This window comes from Myripristis murdjan, chromosome 14, assembly GCF_902150065.1.
Source record: "Myripristis murdjan chromosome 14, fMyrMur1.1, whole genome shotgun sequence".
Lineage (NCBI taxonomy): Eukaryota > Metazoa > Chordata > Actinopteri > Holocentriformes > Holocentridae > Myripristis > Myripristis murdjan.
Genome location: NC_043993.1, coordinates 28,845,966 through 28,860,314, shown reverse-complemented (window position 1 = coordinate 28,860,314; position 14,349 = coordinate 28,845,966). Strand labels below are relative to the sequence as shown.

The 14,349-nt window shown below is 40.9% G+C and overlaps 2 protein-coding genes and 1 long non-coding RNA gene across 3 annotated transcripts in view; all 3 read right to left on the bottom strand.

Moving 5' to 3' along the window:
- Positions 1-2,849, bottom strand: part of LOC115371004 (beta/gamma crystallin domain-containing protein 2-like) — a 28,680-nt gene extending 25,831 nt beyond the window's left edge. The window contains exon 1 of the mRNA XM_030068120.1: positions 2,803-2,849. Coding sequence (XP_029923980.1) covers positions 2,803-2,839 — 37 coding nt within the window. The 5' untranslated portion in view covers positions 2,840-2,849. The remainder of the gene's footprint in view (positions 1-2,802) is intronic.
- A 611-nt stretch (positions 2,850-3,460) lies between these two features.
- LOC115371763 (uncharacterized) lies at positions 3,461-10,684 on the bottom strand. The gene is made up of 6 exons (XM_030069278.1): positions 10,379-10,684; positions 7,549-7,845; positions 6,527-6,790; positions 4,080-4,343; positions 3,824-3,892; positions 3,461-3,585 (listed from the first exon to the last, which is right to left on the bottom strand). The coding sequence occupies exons 1-6, from the start codon at positions 10,437-10,439 to the stop codon at positions 3,506-3,508; spliced, it is 1,035 nt and encodes a 344-aa protein (XP_029925138.1). The 5' UTR covers positions 10,440-10,684; the 3' UTR covers positions 3,461-3,505.
- Positions 10,685-13,129: 2,445 nt separating this feature from the next.
- On the bottom strand, positions 13,130-14,349 carry LOC115371751 (uncharacterized). The gene is made up of 3 exons (XR_003929384.1): positions 14,235-14,349; positions 14,042-14,158; positions 13,130-13,950 (listed from the first exon to the last, which is right to left on the bottom strand). It is a non-coding gene; the product is annotated as an uncharacterized LOC115371751 (long non-coding RNA).

Sequence of the window (14,349 nt, the reverse complement as noted above, 5' to 3'; positions counted from 1 at the left end):
AGCCCGTTTTTTGAAACTGTCCCTGTAAAGCGAGCGGATTTCACTTCCTGGAATTTCCTGATGTCAGTCTGTATTATGACGTCAGTGACTCCGCCCACAGCCCGCCTTCCCTCCCCAGGTAACCAACTCTCAAGCCAGCCAACTCAGACAGTTTGTTTACGCTCCTCGGGCTACAAGCTACCAAGCCAATCGAGCTCAGCCAGTTAGCTTCAACTCCCCGACCAACAAGCTACCAAGCTAGCGAAATTAGCCAGTACCCCTCCGCTCCCCGAGCAAGAAGTTCACAACATATTTAACAAAAATAACGTACCATTTGAAAAAACATCTTGTAATAAACAGATTTGAGGTGGTTTGGTTTCTCCTGCTGTCTGTGGTTCGGGATCGTACGGTCGTAAACCATCACGCTCAGGGTCCCGGTTTCACGGGTCCCACAGGATTTTAGTCCAATTTGCTCGTCTGTTTGGCTCATTTCAGCGCCGACTGTTTTATCAACCCGACACAATCAAATCAAATCAAGCTTTATTGTCATTTAGCTGCACATACAGTAGTAGTGCACACAAAATGAGATAGCGTTTCTCACTTGGGATCCCCGAGTGATGGGTAAAGTCAGTCTAGTGTGGATCCCGGCTCTCTTCCCCCTCCTTTGTTTACGTTCGCACCGCATGTGCTTCCTCCTCTCCCTGGTGACGGCCGGTGGAGACACAGGTAAAATCCTGTGCTGGCGTAGTGTGTCCACATCAAAGCAGAGTGCCTCAGTTCTTGCAGCATGCTTTACCCTGATGTTTAGTAAAGTCTCTCGGCTGTAGGTTATGCAACCTGAGCGTCTGGGTTCAGCAAAACATTTGAAACATTCACTCTTGTTGATCCCTGGAGGGGCCGCTGCGTCCATGCGCCATCGCCATCACCATAGCAACACAATCCCAGCTTCGTCTGTGGTTTGGGATCGGAGTCGGGCTCAAGTACGTACAGTTGTATAACATCACGCTCAGCGGTAGCCATGACAACCTTACATAAGATGATAACTTGCTTTCGACAAGTTTTCAAATAGTTACTGTATCTCGTTGGCTCCGTTTTTCTCTCGCTCTATTGTTCATGTCCCAGAATGCATTGTGCAGTGACGTCGGTTGATTGGCCCGACCATATGTCATTCAGAAAACAGTCAGCCAATCAGTGGAGAGGGGCTGATTCGCTCTTCTGATTGGCTAAACGAACTGTGCTGCCAGAGCTCCGGGATAAAGGCAAAAGAGAGAGGAGCTGTGAAACTATATTTAGCAGACCACAGGTCCTCAAAACCACAAAAACATCATGCAGGGATATCAGCAGTTAAAATAAAACCCTGGAAAAGTGTACAGCATGGGGCCTTTAAGTGTGAGTCCATATTTTGACTGTGTTGTACTTCAAGATCCAGAAGCTGTTTATGTAGGTCTGATAGTTTTTGAGCTTTCATCTTTCCAGCACATGCAGTTTCGGAAATCATTTTTCACCACACGACTGCTTTGGCTGCATCCCATAGTATTACAGGGTTTACATTTCCATTATCATTATCCTTCAAATATGGCTGTAATTTGTTTTTCAATCTTTTCTTAAACCCACTGTTATTCAGCACACTTATATTTAGCTTCCATGTTGATGATTTTGGTCTGCTATCTGAATCTAATTTTAAATAAATAGTTGAGTGGTTTGATATTTCTCCTGAGCTTATCTCACATTCTTTTAGCCTGTGCCTTTCAGATTTTTGCATGAAAATATAATCAGTCATTGAATAAACATTATGACGATTTGAAAAAAAACTTGTACTATCTATCCAAACAGTGAAAATCTTTCCAGACATCAATTTTTTATTAACCCATCTTTCTGTGGTGGTGATTTTCCAGTTTTGATTAGTTGTATCAAGACTTTGATTAAGAATAATCTTAAAATCACCAGCACAAATAAGAACTCCAGCAGACTGGAATGCTCGTAGATCAAATATTTTTTGTAGAAGACCCTGTTGCTATCTGGAGGTGCATAAACATTAAGAAGAAACATGAAGAAAAGTAATAGAATTATTTTACATCGGAGGCTGTCCAGAGTTTTAGTTTCATTTTAAGGTCAGAATGGATAGAAATTAGCATGCAACACCTGCAGGCTAATCCCTGTCTCACCTCAGTTTGTGAGTTTTACTGCAGACGTGAGGGACACAACAACAACCAAATGCTGCTGGTGAAAAGACCAAGGCAGGTGAAAAACTCATGTTAACATGTTTTTTTTTTTTTTTAATTTCAGTGCTTTTGTGGGAAACACTTACCTATTTCACTCTCAAATCCACTAAAGAATGAAAAGAACCTTCCTGTTATGAAAGCTGAAATGAAGCACAAGCACACAGTGGAAATATTTCATTAATGCATGTTGTCATATTTGTGTTGGTCTGTCTGCAGCTTCACACACACACACACACACACACACACACACACACACACACACACACACACACACACAATGATCACCAGGGAAGTGTAATTCTTCATAACCTTGCATATGTGTTGATTAGGGACTTGGAACAAAAGGATTTGTGTTGTTCTGTCTGCAGCTTCACACACACACACACACACACTGCAGCTTCACACACACACACACACACACACACACACACACACACACGCGCGCGCGCGCGCACACACACACACGCGCGCGCACACACACACGCACACACACACACACACACACACACACACACACACACACACACACTGAACAGGAAGGTGTAACTCTTCATAACCTTGCTTATGCGTTACTGACAACAAATCAAATAAAAATACTCACCAAAACCCAGTGAAAAAAACGGAAGAACTGCAGTCATCACCCAAGTCAGCAGATTAAAGTAATATGAGAGTCTGTCTGTTTAAAAACAAAGGCTTAGTCAGTGCTAAAACTCTGTTAGTCTTCCTTCAAAGTCAAGCCACAGTTCACAAACCAGATTCCCACTGGAAAATATATCAACAGCAACAAACTTGTGTTTGCAGTACAACACTGTGCCATAGATTTAATGCATTCTTCAATTTGTGAAAACAATGCAAAACATTCAAATCACCTTACCTATGAACCAAATCAAGTTTTGCTTTTCAACACTCAAATAATACACAATAATACAGTAAAACACTAACATTACATAAATTAAGATTTATACTTAAAATTTCTTTACTGTTTTAAATGCACAGAAAAGCTACAAAACTATTACTGGTGCTGCTTTGAGTGCCCTGGAAAGTTACTAATTACAGCTACACTGCTTACTGTGGGTGAGGAAAGTCTTTGAGTAAAGCCACTAATTTGATCACTTTAACTGTCACAAGTTCAAAACCTAAAACTAAATACTTCCATAAAATATCTTGATCCACTCCCTCTTCATTTTTCTTTGGATAAAATGATTGTGTTTCCACCTGCTGATCTTTTCCATGTCCTGTTGTTAGTTTTTCCACAGAGACAGAGACCAAGGCAGGTGAAAAACTCATGTTAACATGTTTTTGTTTCAGTGGTTTTGTGGGAAACACTTACATAGTTCACTGACAGATCCACCACGTAATGAAACGAACCTTCGTGTTATGAAAGCTGAAATGAAGCACAAGCACACAGTGGAAATACTTCATTAATGCAGGTTGTCATATTTTTGTTGGTCTGTCTGCAGCTTCACACACACACACACACACACACACACACACACACACACACACACACACAATGATCACCAGGGAAATGTAATTCTTCATAACCTTGCATATGTGTTGATGAGGGACTTGGAACAAAAGGAGCTCAAGTAACTTATAAGAAATCAAATAAAAATACTCACCAATAATAACAACCAGAATAACTGCAGCCACCACCCCAACTGCCACAGCAACGTAAAGCTGCTTTCTATCTGTTTAAAAACAAAGGCTGAGTCAGCGCTAAAAATGTGTTAGTCTTCCTTCAAAGTCAAGTCACAATTCACAAACCAGATTACCACTGGAAAATATATCAATACCACCAAACAGCTAATCCTGCATGTGTGTGCTGACAAAATGTTAAACTCTTATTCATTTTACTGTGCAGAGTAAACTACAGACCTTTGTAGAACACATTTTTCCATGGCTCGCTCTCTTCCTCACTAACTGGGTTCTTCATCTGGCAGAAGAAATTTTCAACATGGTCGTCATCGTTGGTGATGTCCATCAGTTTACTTGACTCAGTCCAGTCTCCTGTATCTCGCCTCCAGCTGTAGGTGATTGGTTCAGCCTCTGGGATCCCTCCATTACAGCTCAGAGCGCAGGGCGGTGAGGAGGGAGAACAAGACAGTGGCTCCAGTGCCACCGTGGGCTTTGGGACTTTCTCTGTTGGTGGACAAAACAGATTTCCTCCTTCTTTAGTCTCTCTCACAGATGTACCAATGACTTGGTACATCTGTGTACATACTGTATAAATCATCTAAAATAGCTACAGGTTTTGGCATTATCGGTAAAATCAGACCCTGATAAACAACAGAACTAGTGTTCATTTTTATAACAGAGCGATATACCCTTTTATTAGATATAGTAACATTGCATTGCCAAGTACTCACAGTACCAAACGTCTGACATTTTACCATTTACAGAAGAGATGAGAACTGTTAGCCATGCAGGCTGCATGAAGATCATTCAGCTCCTTCTCTCTCTGCTCCACTTGGAATTCTGAATATTTATCAGGCCAACTCTACAAATTGCTACAAATGCCTGGGTCTGTTGTAAACATATTGTACCCTCCATTATTCAGCACTACTTCAATCCATCATTTTAACAACACGTGTTGGGCTTAAGCCCCGAATGTTTTAATGCCAGCCCTGATTTTCTTTTTTTTTTTCTTTTTTTTTTTTTGTTTGGAAGAAGTTGGATTTTGAATGTAGTAGAGTTGGAGTTTCAGAGGGGAAGAAGTAATAAAATGTTTCATGGCCACCCAGCAAATCAAAATTCACTACAAAGTCTGACATTTTGTTTACAAAAGTCTTGAAACAAATGTAACCAAATGAGGAAGTGGAGCGCAGAGTAGTTGGTTGCTAGGCAACGCTATGTCCGTTAACACTGGCGCAGGGATATTTTGTGCTGCGGTCTGCCAGTGGGTTACACTGATTTTACAACGGCATGGAACACGGCTCAGCCAATCACATTTAAGGATGGGAAGCACCCGTTTATAATAAAAGGCACACACAGCCGGCGCCCCTCTGGCCGCTAGCGGCGCCCCTCCAGCGGATGGCGCCCTTAGCATTTGCCTATACTGCCTATGCCACAGGCCGGCCCTGGGCAATACCCAGCCCTAATGGTGACTGACTGGACTAACCTGACGTCTTCAGATCCCAACAACACCCCTGATTCTAACTATTCAGCTAAGAGCTGTTATCAGCTTTGTCTACCCAGTCAGAACAACTCATTCTCAGTTCAGGTTCTTATAGAGGCCCTGCATTTCTACCTGCCTTGTCAACCCTGTCCAGTGTCCAACGGACCTTTACACACTTTTTGTTGGAATAGTCACAATTTATGCCATAATTAGGAGTCAAAGCAGCAAAGGTACTGGAGCCCTCTTATGGTTGTTTGGATTATTCTGGCTTTCTTGGCTTGCAAAACTTTGCAGCTCGGTTAGAAATCTCACCCACAACTCAGGAAAACAAAATTATACTTATTGGGCCACATGGTGGCGCTGTCATATTTACATTTTGGCCCATAAGTGCTGAACTGTACATGGCAGCAACACATTTTTTTCCAGGATTTCCAGGGTGAAGATGCATTTCTTAGTGTAAGTCTCCCCCATATCCACCAGAGTAGATTTCCTGCTATTTTGCATTTTGTCTAAAACAGTTTTCTTCACTGATCCTCTAACACATTTTGTGGGCATTTTGATAATCAATAAAGTTTCCCTGTAGTCTCGGTTTAGAATTTGGAGGCAAGACGAATTTTACAAAACTTGCAGTAACTCATGAACTCACTCAGATATCAACCTGAAATTTGAGATATCTGGTCAGGAGTGTTCACTGAGCGTATGCGTCCAAGGATGTTGTGTTGCATCCCTAGGGGGTGCCACAAATGGAAAAAGTTTCCACCTTAATTAGTCAACACACAAAGATTTTTTTTTTTTTTTTTTTTTCCAAACATGGAAGAATACATTCATATTCAAATTCCTCTAAATTTTGCATTTAGTTGAAGACTGTTTAATTTACTTTGACTTGTGGTTATATTTACCATTTTAATTGTCACCCCAACTCAAATAATTCTGACAAACATAATTTACAACTAAAACTTAGACAAACAGCTTGCTATAAAGGCTAATAAAAATTTGTTGAAAGTTAAAATATTTAAGTCTGGAGCCAACAGGAGAAAAAAACATTATAGAAATTGTTTTTGTGTAGAAGTAGAAGTAGAAAGACAAAAAATTCCCAGACCCTAAACTCATAAACTTTCCAAACGGCTAATCCTGCATTTGTGTGCTGACAAGATCTTTAACCTTTATTATTATATTACTCTATTACTGTGCAGAGTAAACTACATACCTGGGTAGAATACATTCTTCCATGGCTCGCTCTCTTCCTCACTAACTGGGTTCTTCATTTGGCAGAAGAAATTTTCAACATGGTTGTCATTGTTGGTGATTTCCATCAGTTTATTTGACTCAGTCCAGTTTCCTGTATTTGGCCTCCAGCTGTAGGTGATTGGTTGGGCCTCTGGGATCCCTCCATTGCAGCTCAGTTTGCAAAGAGATGAGGTGGAAGAACAAAACAGTGGCTCAACTGTCACCGTGGGCTTTGGGACTTTCTCTGTTGGTGGAGGAAACAGATTTCCTTCTTCTTTAGTCTCTCTCACAGAAGTACCAAGAACTTGGAAACCTCACATACTGTATAAATCTAAAATAGCTATAAATATAGGCATTATCGGTAAAATCAGACCCTGATAAACTACAAAACTTTTAAAAAATTGTATTTCTCTGTGGTGTACCCTTTTATCAGCTATAGTAACACTGCTCATCTAATCTCATGGAGATTAAGACGTTGCTGTATCTGTCTCGTTCCTGTAATACCTTCTATTGACCTGTAATACCTTCTATTCTGTAATTGTTGTGTATTCTTATTACCTTTACTTGCATCGATTTATGATCTGCACTGATTATCTCTAATAATCAGGAGAACAGGATTTCCCTGTTCCTCCTACATTGAAAAGCTGAAAGTAATCCTGGACCGCTGATGATATCCCACTTATGTTTCAGCCAACTGGATTAAACTATCACTTGGAACGCACAAGTTGCATTGTAATCACAGAACTTGAATGGAGTAGAGCAGTTCATGGGACTGTTTCTGTGATAATTTTGTTGGTAAAATCCTAACTAATAAAATAATAACAAATAAAACTAATAAAATTCTAAACCCTAGGCTAAAAATGAACAACTAAAATCCCTTACACTAACCTATAAACTGTTCTTAGCCTAATAACAATATGAACATTGTCAGTCACATAGCTTGACCTTTCGTCAACACAGTAAAGAACAAGAACACACATGACTAAAATACTACATACTTACTGATCACAGTAACCATGTATGTCTCGCTCTGGAGTTGGCCATTTAACTCCAAAGAATACACTCCACTGTAGATAAGAGTCAAATTGTCGATCTCCAAACGAGCAGTCTTTCTATCCAGGGTTGTGTGGCCATGAAATGCTCCGTAGTCCTCCACACTTCCTAATGTCTCAACCCATTCCACCACCATGTTGCGATTATGTTTCCACAGGATGCTTGTCAGGGGCTTGAGCTCAGCAGGAATGGGTGACTCCAATATGAGTTTACCTCCATCTGCAAGGTATATTTGTTTCTCTGCACCTGCAAAGAGAGAGCAGTTTGTCAGTCCAGGTGAAAATGAGCACGTGACACTTCAAATGGCAGGCTTTCAGTTTTCCCCATTACTTTTAGTGACAAAACTTCTAGGCTGGGTGGTAGCTAAAAAAAAAAAAAAAAAAAAATCTAAAAAACATTACATTTTTATGATAAGTAGTTAGATTTTGATAGGAAGACACAAGAAAATAAAAACATGTAATTTTTTGGCAATTATTGTAAAATGGTGCATATTATGGCCTCAACATTAGGCAGCAAGGTGACTGATGTTGAAGGGGGTTATTATAGATCAGGGTTTCCCAACTGTTTCCATGCCGGGATCCACATGTAGGGGAATTACTTGTCAAGGGACCCACTGCTTACTTTGTATAATAATAAAGCTGGCAAAAAGTAGTTGCACTTTCAATGCACCTACATCAGTCATGAGGGTGAAATCTACATTTGTCTTAAATTCAGGCCATTGTCTTAAATTCAGTGCGAGGCCTCTATCAAATGTGGTATTCCATTTAGTTATTGCAGGTCATTTAAAATGATTCATGTGAAAACCATCAGTACTGACATATTTTGCTTTAAACCTAAATATACTTGTATATATAAAAAAAACAGCACTTCTCTGTTCATAAACAATATATAGGCTACAAAAATAAGTGCAAATAAAATAAATTTTGTCGAATAAAAGTTGTTTTTTGTTAAATTCAATCTCTAACTCAGATTATAATCTCATGAACAAAACATAAAACCGTGAGCTAGTCATTTTAGGCTGATAGTGTTTGCATTCTGCTCAGGACATCACAGACAATGATGCATTAAAGGGGCATGCCAGATTGTGCCACCTAGTGGTTGTACACCTACACTGCATGATAATAATGGTGATAACAATAATAGTCAACTAAGCTACTCATGTTTTTCTTCACTGTTTATGTTGTCAGGTGGCAGTTATAACAATAGTTCAGCATGCTTCTTTGGAATGAGAGCTTGTATCAGGCACATTTGCCTGTTGTCTCTAGGGAAGCAGGAATTATCTATTTTTACTAACCATGATTTAAAATGTCAAGGTTATATAACTGTAGAGCCTCAACAACACAGAGATTATTTTATGTACTAATTTCATGTATCATTTGTGTGTTGAGAGGCAGCAACTGTTTGAAAAACACCAACAAAGAAAGTCTGTGAGGAAAATACAGTAAAACCTCAGGTTACACATGTTCATGCGATTTTATACATCCATATTGATGTGGAATAAATTACTCATAATAATTGTGAAACTGTTTTTTCTATACTCTAGATTTTTTTTCTATATCTAGACTATAACCATACCATTACTACCACTGTTCATATGACATGCATCAATATATTTTTGTCAGGTGACAGGTAGCAGAGATACAGGAGGAGAGGCTGGAGGAGATGGAGGAGGAGAGGCTGAAGGAGATACTTGTAGAGGAGGAGAGGCTGGAGGAGATGGAGGAGGAGAGGCTGGAGGCTCACAGGTGAGGTTGAATAATGACATAGATATGTTAGTAGTGAGATTCAGCATTGTGACAAATGTTAGGGTGATGATGATCTGTATAAATGGTTCACCCATTTGAAATCAGAGCTTTCAAGGTTCATAAACCATGCATCAATGTATTTTATCAGGTGACAGAAGCAAACCTGCCAGGTAGAGATGCAGGAGGAGGAGATGCAGGTAGAGAGACAGGAGACTCACAGGTGAAGCATTGGCTTGTAACAATGTGATAATAAGAGTAAACATGGATAATTATTTTGTACAGTTTTATATTAAGGCCACTTGTGTACTAAGAGGTCTCATCATGTGTAAATTTATTAACAGTTTGTATATGTGTTTGCAGTAGTTGCTACAGAGTTGCCCGTTGCATATTTTGTTTGATTCCTCAGGAAACTGATCGAGCTGTAGGCAGCTCTACATGACGTGAAACTGCAGTCATAAATGCAAAAAACATCAACTTTCAGGGGCACCGCCTTTTTATGTCCCCACCAATGTCAAAGTCAAACTTACGCCCTTGGGTTGCTGTCCCATCTACACTTCCTCATTTTAAAATCTGACTCAAATGAATTTGTAATTGAACTGCATGATTTTCAAGATGTTTCCATTGTAGCATTTCCACTTTTACTGGAGGGTTTGACTCGTGTTCCACTGCCAGAAACAGCAGCATAAACAAGTACAGGACACAGAGTCAGAGAGCAAAGACACACCTCAACTTCACGGAAACATTCAGGAAGTGTGAACAACTCTCTTCTCGGTCAAAGTGTGGCCTTTTTCTATGAGCTCACAGTCACGAGGCTGTAATACGCAGTTTGTATTTCCCAAACTAAATACAGGCTCGGAGTTTAACAAAACCAGTTCAATTCAGTTTTATCTGCATAGCGACGTCAAATCATCACAGGAGTTTTCTCAAGGAGCCCAAACATTAAATCAGCAACGTTGTGGAAAAAACAGCCTCTCATCACACTGAAGCCAGTGTTTCCATCAGGGAAGTGAAGTGGGGCGTTTCATGAAACTTACCCTCTGTAAAGTCCAGCAGCAGCACAGCTAGGAGCACCAAGAAAATCACACGTCTACCCATGTCTACAGGCAGAAATGAAAAACTGTTTTATATAAAACTGTCATTTCCTTTGGCACGAAGCAGGAGCTCCGTCAGCGTCTGAGCTGCAGGTCGCGCCTGCCTTTACATCCGGATACAGAATTGAAAGCAAAAGTAAAATGGTCCGTCTGGGAGAGGGGGTGGGGTGGGCTCGCTGCCTGGACTGACTCTGCACTTTGAACACTGCTTCGGCTGTAAAGTCACACATGTCTGGAATAGATACTGAAATTATATTTCTTTCTTTTTAGGGCCCGAGCGCTGGAACAGCGCGAAGCCCTGTTGTTCTTGTACCGTTTCTTTCTTCTTATTATTATTACGCCCAACTAACCCTTAATTTGACCCCCTAAACACGCTCAAAAACTCACCAAATTTGGCACGCACACCAAGTCTGGCGAAAAATTTGATTAAATGGAAAAACGGACCCCCTAAGTGCAAAAATGGGCTCGCGAGCGCCGCCTATGCACGCAAAACCTGACCTAGGGCCCACGGGAATGTGATAGAAAGACCAAACCGATGCCGAAATGTAGATCTCATCAAGCCTGACATTTTTCGTGCTCGCCCCCCCAACACAAGGAATGGACATTCCTTGTGTTTCTTGGCCCAAACAAAGTGGAAATCTGTGCTTTGGTCTGATGAGTCCAAATTTGAGATCTTTGGTTCCAACCACCATGTCTTTGTGTGACGCAGAAAAGGTGAACGGATGGTCTCTACATGCCTGGTTCCCACCATGAAGCATGGAGGAGGAGGTGTGATGGTGTGGGGGTGCTTTGCTGGTGACACTGTTGGGGATTTATTCAAAATTGAAGGCACACTGAACCAGCATGGCTACCACAGCATCCTGCAGTGACATGCCATCCAATCCGGTTTGCATTTAGTTGGACGATCATTTATTTTTCAAGAGGACAATGACCCCAAACACACCTCCAGGCTGTGTAAGAGCTATTTGACCAAGAAGTAGAGTGATGGAGTGCTGCGCCAGATGACCTGGCCTCCACAGTCACCTGACCTAAACCAAATCGAGATGGTTTGGGATGACATGGACCGCAGAGTGAAGGCAAAGGGGCCAACAAGTGCTCAGCATCTCTGGGAACTCCTTCAAGACTGTTGGAAAACCATTTCAGGTGACTACCTCATGAAGCTCATTGAGAGAATGCCAAGAGTGTGCAAAGCAGTAATCAGAGCAAAGGGTGGCTATTTTGAAGAATCTAAAATATAAAACATGTTTTGAGTTATTTCACACTTTTTTGTTTACTACATAATTCCATATGTGTTCATTCATAGTTTTGATACCTTCAGTGAGAATCTACAATGTAAATAGTCATGAAAATAAAGAAAAAACATTAAATGAGAAGGTGTGCCCAAACTTTTGACTGGTAGTGTATGTTCACACGTTAAGGTCTTGATGTAATGTTTTTTTTTTTTTTTTTTTCTTGTAGTTCCTTTTTATTGTGACCATCCTCCTGGCTTTGTTTGTGTTTACATAATTGTTTTTCTTTGTAAGAGAGACATCAACATCAAGCTTTCTACAGTGTTGAAACATAAAAGTGGTTATGTACAATGCATTGGATTTCAGATTAATGCATTTTAGATATTTGTGGATGCACTTGTGGATGCACAAGTTCATTTCTAGGATGACAATGATTTGGTGAGTATTTTTTCCCTCTTTCTGACCTCATACATTTTGTGACAATTTCATTTAATGTGTAAATTGCCTTAATTTACACAATGATCTAAAACCTAATACAGAATTATCTTACTAACTTTTTTTTTTTTTTACTTGAAGTTGACTGTTTTTTTTTTATTTTAATTGTACAGGTTACATTGGTTATGGAACCCGCACCTGTGGGAGCCTACTTTTGAATTTTGAATATTGAATGATCAATTACCAAGAAAATCAGGAATCATTGATCTGCATAGGTGAATGATTTGGTGAGTGGCAAGAGTCTCTCTTTTTCTTTGTCGAGTCCAAACATTTTGTAACCACTGTGTCCGTGCAATTCTATGCAATGGAATTGAACCATATTTACAACATTTACTTGTAGTAGGCCACTATTTATCAGCACATTAGCATAGACTGGCGTAACTGTGCCAATTTTAATCTCACTAAAGGGTCCCTTGCATTGGATTAACAGGAATATTAACCCGTTGCTTTTCTTTACATGGCTTCATTGGTTATGGATCCAACCCCTTAAGAGTTTGGTTTGAGGTTCCACTGCCAAGAGAAGAAGGAAGCATTGATCTGCGCAGTGAGAGTCCCCCAATCCAACCCCACCCCCTGTCCATTTAATCTAGCTGCCTTGCAACTCTACACATTGTATTAACCAATTATGTATTATTTATTTACAGGGGTTAGATTAGCTTTGATTATGGATGCAGCTCATGAGGACTACATTTTAGAAATAATAAAGTGTGGCTGCAAGAGTGAAAACCTGTGTAACTCAAAAAAAAGTACATGGTTTGCCATGCAGAATGTTCTGTTGATGTTTTGGTGTAGGATGCTCAAGATAGGCCTGAAAGAGTTCATTCATAGTGTGGCAGCACAAGGGTGTCAAATCGAAATGATTATGTATTACTTAACTTATACCAGACAACGCCACCTTGGGAGTTTCACCCAAGGAAATGAATGTAAGCTACAAGCTCACAGGTTCGTGTACTGAAGGCAGGAGACGTGGTTCAATCATCCATAGAACATTTATTGAAATATAAACAATATAAAAGAAACACAATAAAAGCACACACAAAAGACAAAAGGAACACCTAATTGGGGGCTGAGGCTTACCGGCTGGTGGGAGATGACGAGGAGTGAAGGGAAATCCCAGTGAGGAGAACAAAACTGAAGGCACCCCAAACACACGTGAATCACAACCACTGCACTCTGGTGAAAGAAACTAAAAAAATGGGGGTCTCAACACGCACACAAGAAGAAGGGGAGGCCACCACCCTGGACAGCACCACCACACCGTCGGCACTCAGTAGCTAAGGGGGAAAGGAAAGGAAATAAAATTAGTGGAGCACACAACCCAAAATAATCATAATGAAAATACACCAAATAACAAAACCAATCAAAAATGGTTTCACTGAAATCAACATGTCAATTAAACAAACTAAAGAGAACAAATAAATCAGAAAGTAGACACATCCAATAACAGAGAAAACCAAACAAAAGAAAAAAAACAATATATCATAAACTAAACTCAGGTGAAATCAAACACAAAAATAAATCACAACGCTCCAGTCCACATTAAAACCAGCCCAAGCCTTGGCTTGGGTGGGAAAGCAGCCAGCGTTGAACCCGCAACAGTAGATGGCCGCTGTTTGGGAAGCGGCAGGCGGGCAACAACAGCGGGGGAAGACGGCGTCGTGTGCCACGCACGCTGTGCCGCGTGCGAGGTCGTCGTCACAGGCAAAGAAGCGCAGGCAAAACAATACAGGCAGAACAGTACAGGCAAAACAGCAGCGGTTCCGCAAGGGGATAGTTTGGAGATTTCCACCACTGTCGGCAAACACATAAATGGATAGATAAACAACTAAAACAAACAACAACAACTAAGGATAACACAGGCTACATCACAAGTAGTACCTACCAATCAGGCTGCCCCAGCACACACCTGAGGGGGAGAGGAGTGATGAGCTCGACCTCCGCGGCGCAATTGGCCCATGAAGGGACCCCTGCTTCGGCCTCTCGCCTACAATCGGTGCGGCTAAACAGTGAAACAGCAGTGAAGCTATGTAAACGTTCTGTAGCATGCGTTAAAAGGGTAGCCACTGCCACCTTACCTGCAAGCTGTTGACCGCGGGCGGAAGCGAGGCGACCCGGAAGACGAAAGGGCAAGCCCGGAGTCAGAGGGCAAGAGGTTCCCCCAGCGGAAAGCGCCCCTATATATAATGTGCC

Bases quoted from the DNA above. Each gene is read 5' to 3' on its own strand.
- LOC115371763 (XM_030069278.1), bottom strand. From the start codon at position 10,439: ATGGGTAGACGTGTGATTTTCTTGGTGCTCCTAGCTGTGCTGCTGCTG. The intron at 3,893-4,079 runs GTCTGTAGTTTA...GTTTTTAAACAG, and splicing joins GAAAAATGTGTTCTACAAAG to ATAGAAAGCAGCTTTACGTT. The intron at 3,586-3,823 runs GTGAGTATTTTT...GCTTCATTTCAG, and splicing joins TATTCTGGTTGTTATTATTG to CTTTCATAACACGAAGGTTC.